The 26,862-nt window shown below is 37.2% G+C and overlaps 1 protein-coding gene across 4 annotated transcripts; it reads left to right on the forward strand.

The window, feature by feature from the left end:
• Positions 1-25,407, forward strand: prima1 (proline rich membrane anchor 1). Of its 4 annotated transcripts, XR_009267727.1 has the most exons (5): positions 6-790; positions 1,678-1,828; positions 13,670-13,802; positions 22,856-23,024; positions 23,137-25,407. XR_009267727.1 is itself a non-coding variant. In XM_058756977.1 (4 exons), the coding sequence occupies exons 1-4, from the start codon at positions 529-531 to the stop codon at positions 22,956-22,958; spliced, it is 468 nt and encodes a 155-aa protein (XP_058612960.1). In that variant the 5' UTR covers positions 3-528; the 3' UTR covers positions 22,959-25,407. The 4 variants fall into 4 exon arrangements, 3 of the variants coding, with proteins under 3 accessions (XP_058612959.1, XP_058612960.1, XP_058612958.1); XM_058756977.1 differs by having other exon boundaries at positions 3-609; positions 22,856-25,407; XM_058756975.1 differs by having other exon boundaries at positions 22,856-25,407.
• The last annotated feature ends 1,455 nt before the right edge of the window (positions 25,408-26,862 follow it).

Below are 26,862 nucleotides of genomic sequence, written 5' to 3' on the forward strand. Positions count from 1 at the left end.
CTCGCCCCGAATACATGCACACAGTCTGACGCCGTGACCCAACCAAACATAACCCCAAGGGTCCTCGTTAAATACATCGCTTTATCTCAATCCGGAAGCGATAGAAAACGTGTGACTACGTCGCTAATGTAAATGGCTAGCACATTAATAATAGTGCGTTATCTTTGCGCGCGTCTCTCACTGGACGCTTTCACGTCAGGTGGTGCTGTACAAGTAATGAAGAGGTGAATCCCCAGTCTACAGTTTTGGGACCTACTTGAGCACCGGCGTTCGAGCGATTAACCGAGTCAGCGTTGGTTCTCCGTGGCGTTTTGAGTGTCAGTAACTAAACCGACATCTTCTTATCATGCCTGGCAAGAAATGAATCCTGATTCAGCGCTCGGCTCACACAGAATCGCGCGCGGAGAGAACTTTGCTTTGGAACTCTTGTGCGGTGGATACGGCACGCGCCACGGCAGCGCGCGGAGGATCAACAACTTTCCTCAGAAGCAGCGCTAGCGTCCTTCCTATGTCGCTTCAAACCCTTCCATGTCACCAATTATTGTTGCTTTAATTGGACGAGAATGTTTCAGAGACCGTGTCTGCTCAAACTCGGGGCAAACATCGTTGGTAAGCCTTGAGAAGCGGATAATAAATGACTTTTATGCGCCTCAGACTCGCGTCCTCGCCAGGTGGACTGGGAAGAGACAGAAGAGGAATGTTTATCCGAAATTTATTGCCGCTCAGTTTGGGTTTTTTGCCGTTTTTGTTAAGTCATTGTTTTCTCTCACTGTTTCTTCCGTTATTTCAGGTAAGTTGGACTGAGCATTTCAGTCGTTCATAATAATTCGTTGTCAGGTTAAATATCTGAGCGTCGCGGATGCGCACGTGCATAACGGTCACTGTGTGATTCTCTACTGCGCTGAAATTTATGAATATATCTAGTCATTTAGATATCTACTTCTGGATTTGTATACCTTTACGCTGTCGGATACAATTGGCAACTATTAAATCATAACTGGCATTTATATCATTTTTAGTTTAATCAGTATGTTTAGATTTAGATAGCAGTTTCGGAAGATTTCACTTTAATACAGTTAAAGTAAAATATCCATGGACATTTGTGTGTAATACTTTGACCTTACACATCTAGTATTTCTACAATAGTAGTATTTACTACTAGTCTAGTGCACTAGTATGCACTGCATTTTATTTAAAGAGCATCCCCTCCTCTTGGTGCCAGCACCAGCTAAAGTCATAGATACTGAACAGTGTTCTGGAGACATGGCATTTGGTCCTTTACTACTGTCCCCTGTGGCAACAGCGCGCTCAAGACTAGGAGAAGTGTTTCCTGGATGGCCTATTAGGGGGTGGCAGTGTCAGGGTTCACCCCTCGTTACTCCCACTCTTCTGGGGGTCCGAGGCTCTGCGGTGTGGGTGGGTGCTCTCTTAGAGAGACCTCAGCCTCCACACACCCTTCAGTCTCCACTTTAGTGGGAGGGAGCTCCCATTCGCCAGCATGCGGAGAGAAAATACGAGAGAGTGCTTGTGGTGTTATGATGTTCTCTTCATTGTAAATTCTAAGGGCTATTGCGAAAAATCTCATTTTACTATTGCAGTTTTTGCTGTGCTACACATGGCGCGATGATGAAAGTGACAAAAACTAAATCGTAAGTTGTGCTTTGTTCTTCTCCCTAGTTTGCGAGAGGGGAGCTCCAGAAATCATGCTCCCGAACTACAGTGGCACCGCTGGAAGGGAGCTGCCAGTTGCCATGCCAGTGTAGGCCCTACCCACCGTTACCCCCTCCACCCCCTCCTCCACCACCCCCAAGGCTTCTGGCTCCAACTGGTGAGTAGTGTTACCCTCTAATGTCTCTTCAGTCTTACTTCATAGTTTTCAGTCACATGACTGGCACAGCGACCCAGAGGGCTGAACATCCATAGAACTGAAGCTCAGGCCTATCAATTTTCCATCTGTTTCAAGCTACAAATATTTAGACCACCTCTCAAAATAAAAAAAACAATGGTATGTGAACAAACTGCAAGTTTTAGGCACTTGATCAATCACCAAAACAGCAGGACATTCTAAAATACTTAACATGGCTTAAATGAGAATCAAAATTCTGTTCTCATTTATTCACTCTTATGTCATTCAATACCTGTATGACTGACTTTATTCTGTTGAAAGAATGTTTGCATTGAAACTATTTAGGTTCTGACTGATTTGTCCATTGTATTAAAAGAAAGCTGCTTGGTTTGACAGTGTGTGAGTAGTGGTCTGTACATCGCTACGTTATTGACAATGGACGCAATGGTTATTTTGCCTAGATTTGCTAACAATTTGCCTACACCTTAAGACAGTGATATTAAATGTATAAAGTGATATTCAGTATAAAATTAATTTATAAGGCCTACCATATACAGGCAAGCAGATGAGCCCAGAATATGAATGCAACGTGCATGTTATGCATTTTCTTTTTATAATGGTTTTCTAAGGGAAAACGCTGAACATGAAACTTTGTGTGTTTGTTGATATTCTGGGTCCATCTGCTTGCCTGTACATGTTTTATTAATAAAGTGTATTTTAAGTTTGGTCCTCCAATATCAATGCCACATTAAGAATTTTCTTTAAATGGTTTTCTATTTTGAATTTGGCATGTTGCATTTATATTCTAGGTGCATCTGCTTGCCTCTAAATAGTAGGCATCATCAATAACACGTATGCTATTTTATATCAGTGTCTTAGTACATTAGCACTTAGTACAAACTGGCTGGCAGCAGAAGAAAGCCTTGTTTTGCCCTCCAGGTGGGCATTCCCATAAGGCTGTGACGTCACGTGAAAACTATGAATAGCAGTTGGTTCATAACATTGGCAAATGTTGACCTCTGCAAATGTTTTAAATCGAACACAGTTTGTAAGCTCAAAAGCATTTCTCTGCATCACCTCAGAGAGCTGTTCATGTACCTTTCTGTGTATCAAACATAAATCTTGCAATCTAGGATTTCCTGTAACAAGTGTGATTTTATCTCAGTGTCATGTTGTCAGAATCTGCAGTGAGTTCAATCCCCCAAAATGAATGAATTGGCTGTGGCTGCACGCTTTGCCAGAAAGACAGGCGAGTTCATTTAATCTGATTTTGTCGCTGTCGTTTTGAAGGTATCTTATAAGCAGTTTAATAGATTGCACTTCTTGCTGAAACAATTTTCATTTCCTGACACCTCCTGTTTTGAGAAATGGACATGGCCGGAAACTATGTTGCTGTTAACAATTGACACAAAGCTCAATCCCCTTCGTTACAGGAGGTGGAAATTTTAGATTTGTCATCGGGGGTCCCTGTCAGGCGCTGAGGAAAGCCAGATCAATGAGGCCTCAGCATTGAAAGGGTTGTGAAATCAATCTGCCTCTGGAGTTTTAGCCTTCTGCTTTAAGCCGAGTAATGTACTCCCACAACAACGGCAAGCTCTTGGGAAAAACATTTGTAAGAATTTGTGACAAATACATTAGTATGTGCCTTGCATCAATACCTGCCTCATGCGAACATGCTTGCTACATCTTCAGATATGAAGCAAACAAAATCAATACTTTGCATGAACAGCCTGAGAGGCTTAATATTATGTTTTCATACTGTGACAAAAATGTTTTGAGGGTGAAATGCAACATAGCTATTAACAACCGCATGTGCGCTGAGGATTTAACTGTAAAAGGCTTTTTTTGATAAGTAACCAATTGAAGGCTTGTGACAGGCTTTGCCTTTAGGGGTGAAATGGCTTTAACATTAGCTTATTAAAATTATTCATGAGGAAGTTGCGTTTAATGAGGACTCCCACACCTGTCATTATTGAAGCAGCGATAAAAGGTTTAAACTGAGGAATGTATTAGTTGTGGATTCAGCGGGCCTGACTGCAAAAAGAAGCGCTACCGCCCTAAACCTAATAGTAGGATTAAAATGACGTTGGCTGAATATCAGGAGCATCCTGATAGATAAATAGATTCATAAAGTAGTAATTGACTTTTCAACAAACTTAAAAAAGAACAGATTCATACCAATACAGCAATAAGACATATTTTTAAGCAGCTTATTAGTACACATCCTCTTTTCCATCTAATCCAGGCCAATTATTGTCCACAATGGATAATGTCACGCTTTATTGCTTTCTATTGTATTGTCTTCATTATAAACCACATTGGAGCAGACAAATAGTACTGATTGAACCCAGAATATTACCGAAGTGAACACATTTTATCTCGAGATTAGTCTGAATCTATTTTTAGCAGAACTGCTGAGGATGTAGATGAGGGGAAGTAGATTAGATGGAATTGCTCCTGGGCTCTTGGAAAAGAACACACTCTTTTAAGCCCAAAAAAGGGCATACGTGGCAGTCAGAAACACATGGCTAACTCTGCTAACCTCATAGAGGTGTTCAGAGACACTCGGATTGACATTGTGACAAATTCTAGTAACCTAAAAGCACAGAGAGCCCATATTCGCAGGCTTTTCCCTTAAGGTGCGAAGAATTTGATGATATTTTTATGGTGCTAACCTATGTGTCAATCAAAATGTTGTTTTCAGTGGCAGTAGTGGTCGCAAAAAGGAAAGTGGAATTTCCTTTATATTTTTTCATTTTCATTGATATAACACACACACTTAAAGATAATCCAAATAACATTATTTAAAATTAGATGAAAAATATAAAATATGTATTTTTATATATGCCATTTAGTGGTTATTTGACAATAATATGAAAATAATCTTCATTTTGCTTTTCTTGGTTTTGTATCTTTAGATCCTTTAATCATGTATCTAGTATATATCTTCAGATTAAAGGTTTGTTTTGACTGTTTTTTTATCACTAATAAACCTACTCTACCCATAAACAATTACATATACTTCACTGGACTAGTTGTTTTGTGAAACATGATGTTATTTTTTAATCTAGGCAGAAAGTTGCTGGCTAAAAACAACAGGATAACACAGAGAGCTTTGAAATGGCAAATACTTCTCTCCTCTTGTCAGGCATTCTCCCTCCGGGCCTGTCGGCTTGACTCCCCCTCCTGACAATCAAAGTAAAGGAGAGAAAAAGCAAAGCTAATGTCTCCCTGTCCAGAGGGCTGTTTTGTCTTGCAAGTGTATCTGCCTGTTTATGCTAATTCAAAGCATGTCAACAGTAATTAAGCGTTTCAGCGTCTTAGGAAGTAATATCAAAAACACATTGTGACACAAAACACAAATAAAGCGAAACAAATTTGTCTTTCAGTATCTTCCCATCAGGTGAAACCACGGCAGGTGACGGCACATTTCTGAGATACCAGGCAATGTTTTTGCTTGTACACTGTGACCAATTGCAGAAAATTTTCCCTCTTATCACACTTCTGAATTATTCAAATGTGTGCAAGTAGGATAGCTTGCTATAGGGAAAATTGTTGTGTCAGAAGTGTAAAATTGTCCTGCACAGTGAGAAGGTAGTCAGTGGCTCTGCTTCTATGAAGTGCTACATTATATAACAATGTATGAAAATAGGTTAAAGATCACAGTTAAAGATCAGCACACTTATATGATAGCGACCATGCAATGCTAACATGGTCACTCACAATGAACTATTATAGTGTCTTGTTTTGTTTTATTTCTCAGTGAATTGGGTGAGGTGTGTTTATACACTGTTACCGACTTTTGGCTCTATGTTCACAGAATAACCTTTTTTGACAAATATACTTCCGAATAAAGCCACTTACTTTATACATTTTAGTGTTTCTAAGTGTGGATTAAAGAAGCTGGTGAACCTGGCTCATTTTACACTTTTTGTTTTCATTTTAGGTATTAGATGTTTCATTCTGTTGTTGTTCAAATATATTTCCAAACACTGGATGAAAATTTAAAGCTACCTTTCCTCATACTCACAAGATCTTGTTCACTGTCTGATGACTGGACCATAGCGCAGAAGGATGAGGGGTGTAACACCCACTGACATTTTCGCTGACTGTGAAATTGAGAAATTCACCTGGCATAAAGTAGAGAATCTGATGAATCAGAAGCCATTCACCTCTACTCACACACTCGTGCATTCACCTTCCCCTCTGTCCACAATGTGTTGTTGAGCCTATCTGCTAATGTTGCATGGATTGATTCCCCATGATCCAGTTTGTCTTATTGGAGAGGACATTGGTAATCGAGGAGCATTAGCAGATTGTCAATCACTGGCGGAAAGCCATGCAGTTGCTCTGTGCACACTACGGTACTCTAAGCTGCAAATAAGTTCAAGACCCTCAAATAGTCTCAAATTGGAAGGGAGGCCATAAAGCTTTTTTTATGCACTGCTGATTAATACTCTCCAGTTTAGGTTAATTACATACTAGAGAGGCTGATCACGATTCTCATGATGCAGCACTTTGCATTTGGTTTGAATGTTTTATTTGTAGTGTTCCTTTTTCTGTATTTGAAAATGTAAAATAAATCATTACTAGGGATTTCTTCACCTTTTAGTTTTTTTTTGTTGTTGTTGCCAACTAACTCATGATACAGTACACTTTATGATACAGGTGTGGACTCTGCATTTCTGTTAATATGATGAAAAGATGAAGGTAACATCTACGGTATAAAGATAAGAAAGTAAAGTGCCAGGTAGGAGTAACATGCTGGGCTTTTAAAACTGTCGCTATAAACAATGCTATCTGGGATGGGCAGTTGGGCACATATCTCTGGAGATAAAACAAATTGCTGCCCTGATTAGAATCAAGATTTAATGTTGTGTACTTTGTACATTGTGTCATGTCTTTGCTGAGTTGTTTTGCCACCTGTGTGAATAGGCCTACTTCAGGATGCCATATGTCTGAAGATTGATTCTGTTTCTGGTCTGGCATACTTTACAAACTCATATATCAAACTTTTTGGTTGTTATAATCACTCATATGAAATGTTCTAAATGCCTGTGAATGGTTTATCTATGCATACGCTTAATTATAAATCACTTTTTTTTTTTTTTTTTTAAAACGTGTAATTATAAATCAAAATGTCATAACTTGATCTTCTTGTCAAATGACAGACTTGTATCATGATGTATGGCGGATAGTTCTAATCATTTATTCTGCTTAAACTACGGCCCTTTCTTACAATCAGTTGCAAGCTTGTATTCTGATCTGCCTCTATTTGTGAGTGCAACGATCAAAATCTAATCAACAACAAACGGATAGAACCAAGTCCCTGCCCATTTGATTTTCTTTTTCATTTCAAATGGAAGTAAAGATCTATAGCTACTTACATTTAATTGCGACTCTTAGTATATCAATAATTAAACCGAAATATTGTAAAAGAGAACCAGAAGCTGTCGGAGCTCTAATCACTAAGTACTGATCGAATTGACTTAGTTTTCTAAATTATATTAAAAATTATTTAATAAAATGTCTGATTCAGGTGGGAGTGGGATCTCTGTAGTTACTACTATAAAGCAGTTGGTCTGTTGTTTGAATGTGGGCGGTACATTTATTTATAATGTTTGTCTATAATTAAGGGAAGGAATTAATTTAGGCGAGAATCGTGACCTACTACAACAGTGGCCTTTCTGAGCAGTTTCCGGGATCGGGCTCTCCTTATTGATTTAATTAGCTTTTTATGTTGGATGGGATGCCAGCAGGCAGTCGAACGACCAACTGTTATTTCACTCAGAAACTTGGCAAAAGGTCTAAATTCATAATGTAAGTGCACCAGGCTGCACAATGAGAAAATTAGCTTACGGTATTCACCAAAGGTCAAAATAAATGAGGAGAAGTGTTATGAAAAATATTCACAGACATTCCTATCTGGGTGGGGCTAGATTTCAGTGGTGTAACATGAACTGCCTGGAAAATTTAGCTAGCAAATGATGTACCGATGTTTACTGTAACTAAAAAATTGACAGCCAATGACTATCCTGAGTAATAAAAGTATCTTGTATCTTGAAAAGTATCTTTGATATGTTTTGAAAATAAATTGTTGATAAAAGCATAGTGATTATGTACATGTGTAGATCCATGAACAGAAGACACTGCTGAAGTCACGTAATATTTTTTTTCTAGCTCGTGTTCTTCCTCTTGAGCATCCAGCCCAATGCCGCTGGCAAATGTCAGGAGTTGTGGTGGAATGTCAGGAGTCACGGTCTGGCTCCATCACATCCCCTCAACTGAACGGACAGGACGTGCTCGCAGGTCTGGCCCTGCACCAGGCTCCTAGCTTTAATTAAAGAGGGCTTTAGGATGTGTGCCAGAGACTTTGGAGAGTCGCCTTCATCGATCACCCTCACCGTCTCATCTAGCTTTCCACACCCCCACAGCTTTTGAATCATCTTTGTACTCTCTCTTCATTTTTTTCATTTCACCACTCATCGTCATTGGATGATGGAGTGATGTTTTTCCTGTTTGAGTATGACTAACTAGGTAGGATGGGGGAAGCAGCAGTTGCCTGCAGGCTCTGCAGTGACCTTTGCCCGGATGCACTTTGTCATGAGTGTGGATGAGCCACCCACAGGGATGGAAGCCTACGAATGCTCCCTCCCTCTGCCTGCAGACTTTCCCGTTGTAGAAGGAGAGTGGAGGCCCTTCCTACCTGCACTTGCGATCAAATGCAAGAGGTCTGTGTCTCAGGCGACAAAGGATATAAAGTGGGGGCTTTCAGTTAAATCCTAGGTGATCCAGGTGTGTCTCAACATGCCTAACGGCATCTAAATGTCTGTGAAATCAAAACCAGAGGCAGCCACTTCTTGCTTGTGTAATATCTGATAACATTAAAGTATGAAGAAATCAGCAGATGGTACTGCAACTGAGGAGAGAGTGAGAGTGAATAAAAAAATGATGAGCCCATACTCTAACTGAGTGGTAAGAATTAGTCTGAAGTTGAAAATTCTCGTAAATTACTTAAAAGTCCCTGACTTTGCTCTTTCTGTGGCAGTCTACCAAAAAAATGTGCAGCGCTCAACTCAAATGGAGTTATTGTTTGTTTTTATATCTGGCAGCCTGTCAGTCATCTTATTTTAAAATCAGTTTTGCCCAGGCAATCCAGAGCCATGTAACTCCATTAAACAGGAGAGCAGGTACAAAAATAGCCTAATCTAATAGGCCTGGTTCGCTCTGCCTTCATGAGACCGAACCTCTGATATCTGTCTGCTGCTCCTTTATCATAGACAGGAGCTAATGCTGTTCACAGTGTACAAGTTACAGGTACTCGCATTAAAGTTTTACATCCATGCTTTTAATGTTGGATATTATAAGCCTTTTCTGGTGAAACTTAATGAGCTGATTTCATTGTTTGGTTGTTTTTACTTTTACAACATGGATTGACTTAATTTTGTAGCACAAGGGATGCATTTGCAAGCTTCTTCTAGATTAAAGCGATAGTTACCCAGAAATGAAAACTCATTCTTGTGTTGTTCCAGTCTTGTTTTTTCAATATAATGGTCCGATTGACTTTCATTGTATGAACAAAAATGTACAGAGACATGTATCTTTTGTATCAACATGTGGATGAGTAAATGATGACAGAATTTTCATCCTTTTAAGAGTCCAAGCACCTCATTTTGGATCACTGTGTCCCTTTTCCCATTGCGTGCTCCATGCATTCCCTACAGATGCACAAGGGTCCAATTACTGAGTTCGCTCAAGCTAGACGCTCTTTGCCACTGGAGGTCATCTCTTTGGGGCAGCCATCATTTCTCGGTAAACACATAGCGTGTGTTGGGCCATCTGAGACTAAGGAGTCTTCTGAGGACAGACCTTTCTTCCAGGCAGACAGTACACTCATTATCAAATATTAGTCATTTCGTTCTTTGCTCCAAGTTATCAGAGAGAGAGCATGTGCAAAAGACACACAGAAGCCTATACAAGCAGACAAATTTTGTGTTGAAATAAGAGGAAATAAAATCACTGGGAAACGTACTTGCTGTATGGTGTCTTAATGTAAGTATTAAAGATGTGTAATCAACCAGTATACACTAGTCAACATTTGAAGTAGATCAAAACCTTTCATCAAAGTTGTCCTAAAACCAAAATGCGTTCTTGTCTTAGGACAAGTTTGACATTTTTTGATCCACTTTAAATGTTGACTACTGTATGTCCTCTTGTAGATGTTTAATGAACAAGTCTACTTTGACAATTAAATAAGGTCACTGAGGTCATCTTCGTCTAGACCTGTTCACTTGCCCTGAAGCTTTCTGCCTTCTCTATAATGTATTTTGATTTCTGGGTGTGTCGTAGTTCATCAGTAAAGAATCTGACTTGGTAATCAATACAAGAGTTACTTTCTGCTCTGAATTATTTCCGCAGTTACGTGTTTGCGTTTCTTCCGTCCGTTCTAAATAGTGAGGCTTGGGTGCATCGATCAGGATGATAAACGGCAAGAGGGAAGCCCATGTGAAGTTTCTGATGCATTGGTCTCGACCCAAGGGACAATTATTCAGTGATTTATACTCTGAAGTGCCTGGCTAATACCACACTCCCTTTAATTAATGGGAGGTTTGTGAGAATAATAAGAAATAACAGCGAACGATTTTGTAGTATTTCTTCTGTGTAACAGTGTCACAGTGTACCACCGCTCTTTTCCATTGAAACAATGCTGATTCTTGTGCTGGAGCCAGTGCTCAGCTGGTAAGAATGGTGAACTTTTTTCATAACTGACCCACGTTTTCACTAGCTTCCTTAACTATGATTTACCACATCAAGTTTGTTTGATTCAGCGTATCTATGATTACCAGCTGATTTTATATACGATTATAACGATATAATAATAATAAAACCGTTTAAAAGTTTGAGGTCAGTAAGATGTATTTATTTATTTTATTTTTTTCCTTTTTAAATAAATCTATACTTTTCATCAGGGACCCATTAAATTAATCAAAGGTGACAGCAAAGACTTGCATTGTTACAGAAAAATTCTATTTCAGATAGATGCTATGAATTTAAATTTTTTCAAAGATTACTGAAAAACATTGATCATGGTTTCCACAAAAATACCAAGTAGCACAATGCTTTTCAACCTTGATAATATTAGGACAAGTTTCCACCAAATCAGTATATTAGAATGATTTCTGAAGGAAATCACTTTGACACTGAAGACTGGAGTAATGGCTGCTAAAAATTTAACTTGTATTTAAAGCTGCAGTCCGTAACTTTTTTTGTGTTCAAAATTTATATAAGTGAGTACACCATGAATCCGTTTTCCAAACTGTGTTTTTGGCTTATCCTAAATCACTAGAGTACACCTATAAGAAGTGTTTATGTTCAGACTATTTTAGACTGGTTCGGGTAGGTACCGCTGCGGAGTAGCCCAGTACCTGCATGATTCGTCATTGAAATAAACAGAGAGAAGTAGCTCTGGCAACAATGTTCTTCCGCAAGACGCATGCAGTTCTGTTTATTAACCGCTAGAGCGCCAAAAGTTACGGACTGCAGCTTTAAGCTTACATTAAAAAAATATTAAAATAAAGTTATTTTTCATTGTAACAATATTCAACAATATCACTGTATTTTATTTATTTATTTTTAATCAAACAAATGCAGGCTTGGTTAAGCATAGTTATTTCAAAAAATGTTCCCACTTATTTGTAAAAGATTTTATGCAATGTAACGTACACAGGAACAGGTTGTGAATTTAACATGCATTCTAGTTTTATTTGCATCGTTCTTGTTAGACTGAGCTGTTTTTGGCCTCCTGGCCTTTGACATAATTGGTTCTAGACTGTTCAAGACCAGAACAAAACTTTAGTGACTTTTCGGAGGAGAAAATGTGTGGAATGATTCCAGAATGGTCTCAGGCACCAGCTTCCCCTTTTCAGTCAATCATACAGATCAGAGTATGTGAGCGGAGTGGAGTGTTGTGATTTTGAATGGAGGGAGGAGCAGATTTTTTGTTTAAAGTCGGAGCGTCGTGGTTTTCACTCGCTTTTCATGCCAACGGCCCGTAATTTAACTGCATATTTAGCAAGAATTCACGTTAAACATATTCAACTAGCTTGATAGAGAAGGATCACTCAAATCAGAAAGAATGTGAAGATTATGATGACGGCAATGGACATGAGCGGGAAGTTATAATTCTCAAGGAATTAGTTTGTTCCTTCTAGATATTGAATATGTTCAGGTGAAAGCATGATTTAAACAGGTACAACACTTACTCACAAGCAGTCGCTCTCTCAATAATGCATTCAAACAAATGTAATCTTACAGTGCTACTTCATCTGTATCCAATTTCGAATGAGCAGAAATCTGTAAGAAATGCAGCAATCCGTAGGTAAAATAACTGACGAAAACGTACTGTTATTTTCAATACAAACAATTTGCACTGCAAAAATCAGCAATTATACCTTTTAATGCTGACATGTTATTATTAGCTCATGTGGTAGGAAAAAAGTTTGTACACTGTTCCAATAAGCCACTTTGAAACACTCCTGTTATTTTATTTCTTTCTTTTAATATACATTAAGATCAAAACTGTGATATTTCAAACATACTGAAATACTTTTGCCGCGGAGCGGTGTTTCTGATCAGCTGAGCGAGGAGTGGAGCGGGAGCGGGAAATGGTGAACCCGGAGCAGAGCTGGAGGGGAGTGATTATTAAGTGCTCGGAGCACAGAGGGGAAATTGTTGCCGCTCCACTCCGCTCACATACTCTGATAGAGACAGTATTTGAGCTGCTGTTGTAAGCTGTTACATGAACAGAATTTGAGACTCAGAGTTATTAATAAATGTGGTTGTCAATCCCAAATACTGACTGTCAACAGCCAGAGTTTCAGAACAGATACATCTGAATCTGAGGCTCAGTTCTTAAAGGTATTTAGAAAGAAAAGCAAACAGAACGAGAGAGACAGTGAGGTATGCGATAATGGAAAGCGAGAAACTAAGATCTAGAGGAAGGGAGAGTGAGAGAGAAGAGGCAGTAGCCCCGTGTGCTCATGAGGGCAATGAACTTGTTAATTAGCCTTCTCCTGTGCATTTTTATAAGTACCATTAAAACTGCTCACTAAAGCAGGGTGCCACTATCAATTCCCAACCAGAGAAAACTCATCCAAACTTTAAAGTGGTGGGAAAGGTAGAGCAGCCTGAAGCACTAATATGTTTCTGGATGAGATGGCTGTGTAATGGTCCAAATAATGTGCCTCTCGGATATGGAATGATAAATGGAGTAGAGCAGAATGCTGCAGCCTTGTGATTGGGCAATCAGACTGTATTGGTATAAGAGACCAGTATGAGAGCGTTAATGGTAGAAGTACAATTCTCTACATTAGGGACAGGTCCAACAACTGACTAATTAACTAGTGAAGCTGTCTTTTTCTAACTGTCAAATGTGTTCTGTTAATTTGCATCTTTAAATTGACTTTTGCTACAGGCATCAATGCACCACTTTTATAACACCTTTGATCTTGCTGTATAACTAAGCTCCAGAAATACTTCATAAATGTTGGGCTATGTACACATGTACATGGGTGTCTTTGGCCATCTCACTGTTTTGTGTTATTTTTTTTTTTTGCCATGAGCATTCTGATTTTTCTTTAGGTGGCATATAAAGTGTAAAATAAAATGAGAAACCTGCATTCTGTTGCTTTTCATCTAGCTGTTTCAGGGCTTCCTTAAGACCCACTAGTTGATGCAGTTTCGCACATCCCTATCTTGCATATCCTCTTTCTTCATTTATTGTTCTATGCTCTGCATGCTTTTAACACTTTGTCTCTCTTCCAGTGGCTCCCTCCACTGTATCCCCCATAACGCCATGGAGGAGAGAGATGGAGATCTTAGTACTGGGGACAGTAAGCTGTGCATCTGTGGTCTTCCTCCTCCTGACTGCCATCATTTGCTACAAGGCCATAAAGAGGTAATCTCAATAGTTTGACATATTTTATGCCAAATGTATTTATTTATTTCTGCATTTCATTCTGTCTCTTGTATTGGTGGATTTTACTTGTCTTCATTTTCAAAGCCACATCTAAAAAAGCAAAAACAGAAGTTAGTAAAATGTGAGAATTGTGTAATTTGTTTAAATTTATTACACACTTTATATAATTTTGGCCATGTAATATTAAATGCACAGTATTTTGGGCATTAGAGGTATGTTTTGGTCATTGCCTCTGTTTGTTATGCAGTTCTTTCTTGTGTGGACCAAGAGAAGAAAGTTTCAACTAGGGGTGCGCCGATCCGATATTCAGTGTCGATATCGCTCCGATACTGGCATTTTCTGCCGGATCGGGGTATCGGTCAGACGAGACCGATCCAAATCCGATATTGTGCGTTTACTATTACATTATTGTTTTGTCCCACAAAAGCCACAAACACATTATAAAACACCATAAAGTTTTTGTGCAGTATATTTCAAGTGTCCTGAAGCTCACATAGAAAGTTACATAGTTTAATGTGAGGTACAGATGAATATTTAAGTCAAGTTCACGTAAACTCTTCTCCCTGCTGCGGCTGTCTGTCATCCTCCATTCAGCGTTTCGCGTTCGGGTTACTAAAGTCAAGACGATAAAACTCTCTGCAAGATTATTAAATGTTCCTAATATTATACTTGATCTGTAAATAAAGATAAATGGTTAGCATAAAAGGACTTTATCTTGCAGGACTGAATCTTCGTGCTGTTTTCAAAATCGCGTTGGTGTCTGTTAGATCACAACACTGGACTAGAGAGCACTACGTTCATAATAAGCACAGTAACTGAAATTTAAAACTGTTAAAAGAAAAGGCTCAATAAACTATCGCACAGATATAATACACTACGCATTAATATCTCTTCACTTTGTGCTTTGAACCTTTCTATGTGGAACGCTGTGCGCTGTGACTCAGTGTTGCTTCAAGCGCATCATTCTGTGCACGGGCACTTTGTACCGCTCTGTGTTTGGAGCCTTTTGTATCATAATACTTTTGCACAATGAAAGATTATTAATAGCCTTTCTTGTTCGTCTTATCTATCATATGTTTCTGCCTCATAATGTCTATTAATTTTACAGTATATCTATTTATATATAAATATATTACCTGTTTTTCATTAATGTATTTTAAAACAATACAAAGAGCAATGTATATCATTTTACATTATTATTTTATATTTAGTCCTACACTTATTCACTTTTATTTGTTCCCCACTAAATGCTGTTTTTTCCCCACTAATTTTAGATTTTATAAAATTGTGCACTCATGATTTTTCTAGAGTAACTTTTGCTACTGAATTATCCACTAACCTAGTTTATAATAGTATTTTTGTCATAGATTATAATTATATATGCATTCATTTGTTGTTTTTCTTTACAATAAAATTGTCTGTATTTAGTAGATGGTGTGTAATACAAAAAAATCATGATCAGGTCAACACACAGGTTTGGAACAACATGAGGGTGAGTAAATGATTATAAATAAATGAAATGAAATAAATTTATATTTAAATAAAATATAAAAATATATTTCAAAATAAAATATAAAAATATATTTCAAAATAAATTTAAAATAAATAAATTTTCATTTCTGAGTGAACTATACCTTTAGATTGATGTTGACTTTGTTTTTTAAAGCACCATACAAGCCTACAGGTAAACAGAGAAAATACCTTTAGCGTTTTATCTGTGTCAGCTTCATGCTTCCTTAATATAACAAGATAACAAGGCAAAAAGATGATACCTCCACTTCTTGTCTGAAACATGAATTGTTAATGTTGTTATTTTAGTTGAGATGACATGAGGCTGTCACCTTCCTACATTAGGAAAAACAATGACTATGATTTATGGTTAGGAAAAGGAATGTGTTTTGCACTGATGGTGCAGTAGAAGGCATAAGCATTGCGTGGTGTGTCAGCCTTAAGCTGCTCTTTTGGTTTGGTACCAGTGACATGCTGTCAAGGGAACAACTGAGAGGCCTGTCAAATCAGCTGCAGACAGGGAAATGGCCTCAGACTGTCCAAATCACTCACACAGCGAAAAAGGAAAGAGGCTCCCAGACTGTCTTTGATACATCCAGGGCTAAACTATGACAATTCATAGATTTAGCAGATTGATGCTATTTTGCATTTTGCTGTATCATATTTCTCTTCTAGGTAATAATAAAAGCTTTCAGCTGCCAGGTTGGAGTCAGTAAGCATTTTTTATTTAAGGAACAAGCATTGACCTTTAATATATGCTATCACTGTATCACTTTCTGCAGTAGCTTCAACACGTTTTTAAATTTATGAGCTATAGTGTTAATTCAAACATTTTTGTCTGCATACCATTTTGTGAAAACATGACCGTGTAATAAAATCCCGTATAAAGCCAAGACTGGCCATGAAGAGAAGACAATTTTATTCAAAAGAGAGCCACTGAGATACCATTTTTATTTGCGATAGTACAGCATGTCACTGGACTTTTTGTCTATTTATCATGAGGATTTATCACTGCAGGTGTTCTCCTCCTCCTCATATTTGTTTAAACCTTTCTAGTTTTTGGGTGCTGATTGTGAAATATACAAAAGATAAATTATTTGCAAAAGTGAATTCACACTTGGCTTAGGATGATATATCATTAGATGCCTCATCCTTGCTGGTATCATCAGCTGATGTCCAACCATCCTCAAGCATTTAAATCTTTAACCACAACACTCCTAATTTTGTGGGTCAACATAGGAGGTATCATCAGGTTTCATCTATAAAACATATAATGGCTGGTTGCATGGCTTGCAAGTAATTTCTGGCCAATAAGAGTCATACAAGGGTATTCCAATGACAAAAAGGGAGGAGGAAATTATGCAATCAGTTTATGCAATATTATTTGTGAAATTCACAAATGAAGAATCAGCACACTGAAATTACCTGCAACTGTGACCATAGTTGCACAACCTTTTGTGCCTTATTGCTTGTGATAAATAGTAACAGCTTAATTAAAACAATAAGGACGCAGTTTCATTAATCATAGTTTTGTGAAAGGTGATTTGCATCACGGTTGTTATATCTGCATCATAGCTGTATATTTTAGCATGACTGGAATGCTTTATGCTTTTTAGAACTGATTGCCTCACCCCCCAAAAAACTGAGTCCATGTGATAAGCATCAGTTGACTATATTTGGCCTGGTTCGTGTCATCCCGAAGCTACTCTCATTAAATTGAAACTATTCAGATTTTCCAGTGAAACTAGTGGAGGTGGATCCAATCTGTTAATGTTAAAACATTCCAGTCTTCTGGAAATTAATCTTTTATTTATGAAAGCTGTGGAACATCCCCTCCTGGCTATTAAACGGGGACTTGTTATGAGCTCTGTTTTGGAATCATTTCACTTGGTGAATTTGTTTGTTACACATTGCCTCTTTTTTGCCTAAGAACTTGGTATAAGGAAGCCAACTCCCAAAGGAAAACCCAGCTGGCAGCTATTTCCCCACTAATGAGCTTTCCCAGTCTGCCAAAATGAAGAGAGAGACATGTTTAATGCCTTCCTTTATATGCATGTGAACACATCATTTAGCTATGCCCAATGACCGATGCACCGCAAATGGTGCTTCTTCAAACAGTCGCTAAAATGTCCCAGTGAAGGTTCGGATTATTACCCCAATCATTGCTTTATGGCTTCTGCATGCTGAAGCCTGGTGTAGCTCACTTATTGTAATGAGTTTAATGGAATTAGAGGCACTGGAGGGGAAAGCTAAAGCAGTTTTGTTGAAAAGTTGCTCAGTGCACATAGTAAAGAATAGATCTTAGAGGAGAGAAATGTGGTGCTTTGTGATTTTTGACCGCTGTAAACGAATGATAAAGCGTCCCGGTCACTGAACGGTAGTGTAATTATGATAACGAAGACTCTAAACAAAACATTCCGAGTCCTCAGGATAAGATGGGCAAACATAACTTCAGTTCGTCTTTTTTCCCCACCCTCTTAGCTCTGCTGAACATGCAGCACTGTTAAATGCTGTCATGTATAGTTACAGTCAACACATCCTAAAATAACTTTTTGGGTGAACTTCATTCACATTTAAAATGCTAATTAGATTTAGGCTTGTTTAAAGTGCTCTATGGGACACTGAGGCTAAAAAGGCTAAAATCGTCTCTGAAATATTTGCAAAATTAGGTACTGTCAGTTTTTTTCTATATTTTTTTTTTTTCCTACAGGGTAAAAAATACACCTTGGTAAACATCTCTTATTGATTAATATTTGAGTGTATGTGTTGCACTCGTGCTTGAGGGTAATAAACATGTTTACACACATACGCTACTACTATTAGACAACTTGCGTTATTCAGTACCTTTTGAATTCTCTAATTTTCAAAAAATAAATAATGCCTGTGTTGTGATTTCTAAAAGAGTACACCAGCTTTTCATAAATATGCTCTGGTTAAGCTCAGGCACTTAAACTTAACAAGAAACTTTACAAGATGCCAACTGGATAGAAATAAAGACCTAAAATAATTGTTAAGTGAGGGATTGACAGTCAGCTTGATGTTAATTGAGTATAGTGTATGTATCTTGTCGAGTACCTTTTGAATTTTGAAGACACAGACCAACTAATACCACAAAACAACATTTTACACATTTTAAAGGGATATTACAAAATAAATTGATTAATATTCCCAAGAAAATATGCTTTATTAAAAAGATTTTGACGAGATATTGGGGGGAAGCATGGGATTATGTTGTTTAATAAATTCACTGTTTTCATGTTAGAAGATATTTTTTTTTAATCACTTCTACGTGTTTAATTGTGATATTGTAATAAAACATAGTTGAGTATTATGATTAATGACATCTTGGGGGGGAAAAATAATTAAATATTCTATCCAGTTTATTAAGATTTGACGGGGACATGCTGCATAACAGTTGTACAGCATCATACCTTATCCATTGAACCTACAGTCCTATGGAAACAATCTCAGCCCACTCTGTTTATTTTCAGAGGAAATTAATACATTCTGGTGCCTACTCCAAAGAGCCAGGTTATAAAATATTTACCTTTACCTGTAATGTTTTGTGTAGCTCTCTGCCATGTGTGTACTACACGTCATGTATTATTAAGGGCCCAGGCCCACATTTGGAGGTGAGGATGTGGCTTTTTTTAGGTTTTGCAGTGATATTCCAGGCTTCTTTTCAATGAGAAAAGACAAACTGAACCACTGAGGATCCAACCCTGTGTTTACCAAACAAGAAACCTTGAGTGTTACATGAGTGTATAACTGTTTATGTAGATTCCATTCAGCTTTGAATTTTAAAGGTACACTCAATAAAGAAATGAATAGTTTCACGCTGTTATAGCATGTCTCTAAAACCAAACTTTAACATATTCAAAATCATTATAATTAAAAAAAAATAAAAATCTTAAATATAAAGAATATAATAAGTATAAATAGTTTTAGGCATCTACACAGGAAGAGAACGGCTCTTACAAGTTATCGCTTGTTTTTCTAACTTCAGCTATGCTTCAGAACTTATCCTTCCTGATCAGCATTTATTTTAGTCCGAGAGACATTTTCCCACAGGATTTATGTGTCGATCTCAGAGGAGAGGTCACGTACGACCCAGGCAACCGAACAGTGTGCTGAAATTTCTGGGGAATGGCCATGAGGACCTCTCAGGTGTTGCTGTCCATCAGTGAGAAAAGGTGGTAAAGAGAGCAGAAACAGAGCGAGAGAGAGTGTGCAAGCGAGCAGGCTCAGTGCTGATTCAGGGGAAAGATAAAGGAGTTTTTGGCTTCCCTTCCTGGCACGTTACATAAGCTGAGCGGTCCACAGAGAAACTGGGCGACCGTCAGGGCATCTGCACACGGTGCAGTAGAGCAACACGACTCGAGGGACATCCGCACGACTGCTGGAGTCCATGAGCCTTTAGCAGGTTGGAGGGGGGACAGAAACAAGCTCTCAGTGGAAAATTACTGTTTAGCTGAAAAAGCTTAAAAGGTAGTTTTATGCAGTGGACTTCCAGACAGGATGTACGTGAATTGAGAAGACTGGGATGATGTGATCAATCCAAAGGGCCTTCTTTGCTTAAAGAATCTGACTATTCATTATAGAGTCTGCGTTTTCCATTTGCATCGAATTGTTCTTCATTTGTCCAGCCGTCAAGTGTGTCACATAGACAAAGACCAGTCCTTAAGTGACCCTGCTCTAAAGTACAGCTCTTCTTTTATTTATAATATGCTTCTATAAACTTTTTGTTTAGTTAAGCTAATTATGTTCTATTTAATGTTATGTCAAGGATAATGTGACTATTTTATTTCTCCCTGTGTGTTGACTTCTGAAAGGAAGGAGGATGGCAAGACCTTGTTTCCGTCACTTTTTTTCTTGCTATCCTCCTCCTTCCCCACTCCACCCCTCAAAAATCAGATGAGGCAGAGTTTTTCCCATGTGTAAATCATGCAAAGCAAGAGGATGTCTTTATAGGAAAGCCCTGCAGCCTGGGGCATCTTGTGACAGATGGCCCCTGCAGAGCTACGGGATTGTCTCATCAGTCCTGCCCAAGAGACAGAGACTGTGTTTATCACAACAGATGAGCGCTAGCTACCTCTGAACATTTAATCAATCTCGACAAGGAATTCAGTTGAAGGTATAGCTGTATTTGTTGCTCAAGATTTGAAACACTAGGTCTTCTTTGCTGTAGCTGAAGAGCAGGAATAAGGTCTATGTTCATCATAATATGCTGTCTAATCAAACAGCCAACAAACTGTCATTCCAGACAATATGACTTTTTCTTCTGCAGAACACAAAAGAAGATATTTTGAAGAATTTTTCAACTGTTTTTCCCCATAATATGAAAGTCAACAAATTTGGACCATGTTTACTATGAGCTATCCTTTGAAACAGTTATATACTGCCATTAGAGAAATAGTTAGAGATTGGCAAGTTTTTTTTGTTTGTTTGTTTGTTATCAAAATACAGTACATACAGTAATATTGTGAATAATTATTGCAATTCAAACATTTTTTCCTGTAGAATTTTAATGTAATATTTTCAGCAGTCATTACTCCAGTTTTCACTGTCACATGATCCTTCAGAAATCATTCTAATATGCTGATTTGGTGCTCAAGTAACATTATTATAAATGTAGAAAACAGTTGTGATTCTTAATATTTTTTAGAATGCTTTGATAAATATTAATGAGGTTCAAAAACGTGAACATTTTACCATGTTTAAATGACGGATGTTGAAGCTGTAGCTCAGCTCCACACACCAATGACATTTCATATGGGTCAGCTAAAACAAATGCTCATTATCTTATCATTTCTGCAAAAGCATCCTTCATTCAACAAGTTGCTATCTCATGTGTATTTCTCTGGAAGAAACGGGTCAATTTTAATGAGCTCAAGCCCTGTTTATGAAATTAGACTTGTCCTCCAGACAGACCCCAGAGTGCTGCAGACAGTAGAGATGGGCTCTGTAAAGGTCAGGTTGTTTTCTTTTTCATGACCATTTATATTTTTCCTGACCTAATCATTAATGTGATGTGGAATCTCTCGTTCTGGTATTTACTGTTATTGTTAAAGCTCCTGGTGAATGGTTTTTATTCTAAGTCAAATTCACATTTTTTTATTTTTATTTCCACACAATTCTAAGCCTTGAAACCCAGATAACTCTGAGCTGAATAATTGCAACATTTTGATACAAAGCAAAAAGAATTGTAATAAAATAAAAAAAATAAAAATTGGGAAATAAAAATTGTAGGGTCTTTGAATACTGTATGTACTCTGAAAGTATTTGATTTCAGCTGCAGTCAATGTCTTCCCATAGATCATTACAAAAGAAATTGTGTAAATTTGATCATTATATTATTTTGTACACTTAGTATTTTGTTAAATCTATGTGAAAACTGTTAAAATAATTTTTGGGTCACCCAAACTTTTGAATGGTAATGTATATATTGTAGTTTTATATTATATTGCTGTGCTGTTGAGCAATCCTCTAGTTATCAGTTTGATAGAAATTTCACAAGTTGTGAACTTTAGTGTCATTTCCATGGTAACTGTCGTCTTAGTGGATTTCACTTAATTCGGATTTACTAAAAAAGGAAGCAGGCTAATGGTTTCTATGGAGGCATGCTTCAGCACTTAACCTTCGAGTTATATTAAGGCTGTCTTAAAATATTTATCAGGTATTGTTAAAAATCAATTTCACTATGGAGATTCTGAATGGCATTTTTACATCCATAAACCAGTCGCTGAGCCCTATTGTACGGACGTGTCATTTTAGCAATGACGTGGTAGTTTGGCATCAGGCTACTCCATTAGCTTATTGAACATTGTCGATAGCTGCTTTCATGTGGCCTTACTTTGCAAAAGCTGAAGCATTAAATATGCCCCAACTAATTGAAACCTTCACTGATATTCATTTTGGCATCTTACAGAATGTGTATCCCCAGCATCCATCTCTCAGCTCTTACCTCAGGCCCTCTCTACCATTAAGTCAATATGTGACTGACATGATTTAACAAAATATCAACAGATTGGATCTGCGTGCTCCGCTGTTTGGGCAGCTCTGGATTTTAATGCAGTTATGAAGGCAATTGGCTGCAGGCAGGTTGCATATTTCAAATTGTAATAAGGAACGGACAGGCCAGAGCGCATACCACAGCTTTTTAAGTCCAGCAGCCATTACGGCTTGCGGGAAGTCATTTAAACTGCAGAATAACTCTTTGATGACCTGTGCTGCTGTTTATCAACCCAGATTTTGTTAGCGTCTCGAGGAGCATCTAAAAATGTGCACTGGGACTTCCTGAAACACTGATTGTAAAATAGAACAAATATGGTACGCAGAAAAAAAATGTAATTCAAATTTAACCTGCTATAAGTACTCTTTGTTTTCCTGTCCTAGTTTTTCTGTTTGCCTTTGAGACAATGTATTTCTCTGCACTAAGCTCAAGCCTCTACAACCCGATCAATAGCATCCTCAGTCTGAGCTAAAATAGTAGTTTGAAGCTTAATCTTTGTTCTCTTTTCCAGGAAACCCCTTCGAAAAGAAGAGAACGGCACAAGCCGAGGGGAGTATGCCATGAGCTCACGCTGTAAACAGCAGGTAGTGGAAACCAATAACACTGGAGTATAGTGGCCATGCTATAGCTGAACATTCTGTACCCTACAGCACCACCATCTCTGTTTGGGTTTACGCAAGGTAAATTATGAATTTAGGAATGGTAAACCTCACGGCTGCCCTTCTTGGGACCTAAAATGATGTTTAAAGAAAAGACAAAAGTGAGTATGTAATGACTGACGTGTATAAGCAGGTTTTGAGGAGACATGGAAATTCTTAGCGATGCTGGCAGCTGCACGAGTATCACGAGACTCAACCTGGCGGCCCCCCGGGGCCCCTTTGAGGACAATATACAATACCAACAACTAAATAAACGCATGCACTTTCTGTTGAATGCAATGTTTTAAAATTCCTGTCTTCTCTTGTCTTTAACTCTGTCTTTGCAATGTTCCTCATTAAACATTAAGGGTTCTCTCACCTCATGTAGATTGTGTGAGTGTTTAACGGTTAAATGACTGCATTGGCCCCATTGTTTTGATACAATCAACAAATGGGATCGGATGATCCTGTATTTTGTGTACCAAAATAAACAATGGAGAATAAGAAATGTTTTCCTTGAACACCCAGAAATTTATTGCGGTTTGTGTTACTATGCAATTGGAAAGGATTGAGTTCTTGAGGTGCATGTTTATAATACAAAAAACACAAGGCTAACATTGCTAATAGTTAGCAGATTGTAGTCTGATCATTCTATACATTTGTATTCAAATTTGTCTGATGGTGTAGCCCACATGTGAAAGAGATCTAATTATAAATGCATAAAAAAATAAAAATAAATAACCAACAGGCATGATGGATTAGTTTTAGGGATGGATTGATGAATAATTTCATGTTATGGCTGATAAATAGCTGATATTAAAATCTGTACTATTTTGTCTAAAAATAAAATGCACCACAAACTAAAATTGTTAGGCTTTGTGAATGTCAAAGCAATGTTTGGATGCGTAGACAACATTATGTACAGTATGAAATATGGATAACTCTTTATTTTGAGATTTTAAAAATAATAATAGGTGTGAGTTCCATTATAAGAAAGCACTCTTTAGGAAATAGTGGTCTTAAAGGGTAAATCGTTGCCATAATGTTTTTAAGTTGGCTCTAGACAAAAGACATTTCAAAACAAGTGTTCACAATTAAATATCCATTATCTTCCAATAAATATCCAATATGTACACACATAAGTATTAAAAACTGACTATCTTATAACAGATATGGTCCTGATATATGGTGCATCATTCTTTTACTAGTTTGGCTTTCTGTGTTACATTTATATGAAATGAACACAATATGATGGATGTCCAATATCAGTTTACCTTTCAGTAGTCGCACGTGCTCTTTCAGTTGAAACCATTCGCAATTAGTCAGGATTTGTTCATGAAAGTGGTCCATAATTTTGCACCAATTAGATATACATTACAAATGGGAAATTAAATAAAATGGTTACATAAAATTACATTTTGAAGTTTGAATAATTTAAAATGTATTAAATAGGGTTTGTTTAAAAAAAAAAAAAAAAAAAACTTTAATACAATGGAAAATATTTCCTCCAATCAGTATGGCTAATATAACAGAAAACAGTGATTTGATTAGTGATTCATGTCAACATTTGTGGTCCATCTCTTTGGAATGTTTGCAAATCATTCTAGATTCACATCAAGTCTCTTCTTGACCTTTTTTGGCAACTCATAAAAACTAGGATGTTACAAGCTTTTATGAAGACGGTTTAAAGCTATTTTTAAAGTCGTTAATACTGTGATTTTATGTGGGTTAGTGGATGCTTTAAAGATGTATCAAGGTGATTCATCAAACAAGCTTAACCTTAAATTTAGCTTGTATCACTCTTAACCAGACCCTCTCTATTGTTTCATTGGAACTGTATATCGAAAGTGTCTAGATCCCTCCCCCCTTTTGTAGACAGGAGCTTGTTGTAGAAAACAGTGATGCACTGTTCATGCATAGTAACACTGAACTATGAATCATAATATACAACCATATACAACTGAGCAATGATGTTTACATAACATACAAGCTTGTGTGAACAAATATCCCTCTTCATATTCTGTAAAACATTCTCACAATCTACTGTACAGTCATTCACCCATTCAACAAGATATATGAACTGAAGATATATGTGTATTATACTGTACATAATATACTGTATAAGGTACTCAGAATTGTATTGCATGAATGTACATATCAATATTTGCCTTCTTGACAGTCTATTGTGTGTACAGAGTAAGAGAAAATGTTTATAGGGATAAGTATAAGTCGATGTGTTGTCAGAACAGAATAAGTGTTATTGTTTGTCTGGAACAAGCCATTAATGTATATTTGAGTAATCGGAGGTTGTTGCACAATGTATGCATCACATACCAAAATGTAAAACTATTATATATTGTGCATTGAACTAATTTAATTGCAACTTGCTGACTTTTTTAGTTTTAAATAAAATTGTACTACTGAATCATATCTGGTGCCTTTTTATGTGCAAAAATCTTTGGTCATCATTTAAAGTTGCAGAATAATTTCATGGCTGTAAAAGCTGTACATGTGAAGCTTTCTAGTCAGAAAATATGGTCTATGATAGACTATAATATTTAAACACAGAAAATGTTTATAAATCTGTTTTAATATCATTTCATTACTGTCTTGACACCTGATATCTGTCAGCCTTGGAAGGTTTTGCGGTTGTATGTGGTGGATAATTATATTCCATTAATTGCTTTCGGAGATATAATTATCTCTATATAATTGTTGTACTAAAAATATTGTACCTAGCAACAACAAGGCCTCATAAAACTAGTATTAGATAACTCTCATTCTGTTGCATATAAAACTTGTTTTCTTTTAATAGATGAATAATATTTCATTTTTCTTTTTCTTTTTTTTTCTCTTTCTTTTTCAAATAAAGGGTTAGCGTAGACTGTAAAACCTCCATGTCAGGCAAGTAGGAGCATTGTGAAAGAGTTAAATTGGTAGAAATTGTGGGGAGAACATGTTATCTTTTCACCTCCGTCTGCTGACACACCTTGCTTGACAAGTAATTTAGAAAAGTGGGATATCAATATGTCTTTCCTATAAGAACCACAGTGTAAACATATTTTCTCTGTTCAGCTAGATAAATTACCCCAGTGTGGATAAGGATGATAAATTGCTTGGAGAACCTGAAGGCTGAGCAGGCTGTCATTCAGTCACTTTCACATGAATAAGTTAATGCTTTACAATATTTACACTGTCAATTAGTCAGGCACCAGCGAGGCTTTACGTCAGTCAAAGTTATCTGTCCGTGGCTTCATATTATTCAGACCCAGAGCTCTCATTATACATAACAATTCTCTGAAATATATTTAAAGCACTGAAAATCACAAACAAATGAAGTTGACATTGTTTTGTATTAAAGAACGTTTTATTAGCAAAAATCTTAACGCTGATTTTTCAGAAGTGTTTTATAAGTAGTCAGTCAAAGTTTACATAGATAATTCAATCATTCAAATATTTTAAGATATTGTTCAGGTGATTTCTGAAGGATCGTGTGACACTGAAGACTGGAGTAATGGCTGCTAAGTAGGCTTTGGCATCTCAGGAATGAATTACTTTTTAAAATATATTAAAATAGAAAATTATTTTAAATGTAATAATTTGTTTTACTGAATTTTTGATCAAATAAATGTATATATTTATATATCCTATATCTATATATACTGAATACACACTTATATACGTTTATAACTGTGACCATATACAAGTGACCACATATAAAAGTGTGTGAGTGTGTGTGTGTGTGTGTGTTTCAGTGCAGGCATTCATGAAATTATCAACAAGCTTTCATGTGCAGAGCTCCTTTCCCTCCAGGCAGCCACACACTGGCCGCTGGCAGAATAAGGAGTTGATTCTCTCACCTCTTCTGCTCGAAAGCTTT

This window comes from Onychostoma macrolepis, chromosome 20, assembly GCF_012432095.1.
Source record: "Onychostoma macrolepis isolate SWU-2019 chromosome 20, ASM1243209v1, whole genome shotgun sequence".
Lineage (NCBI taxonomy): Eukaryota > Metazoa > Chordata > Actinopteri > Cypriniformes > Cyprinidae > Onychostoma > Onychostoma macrolepis.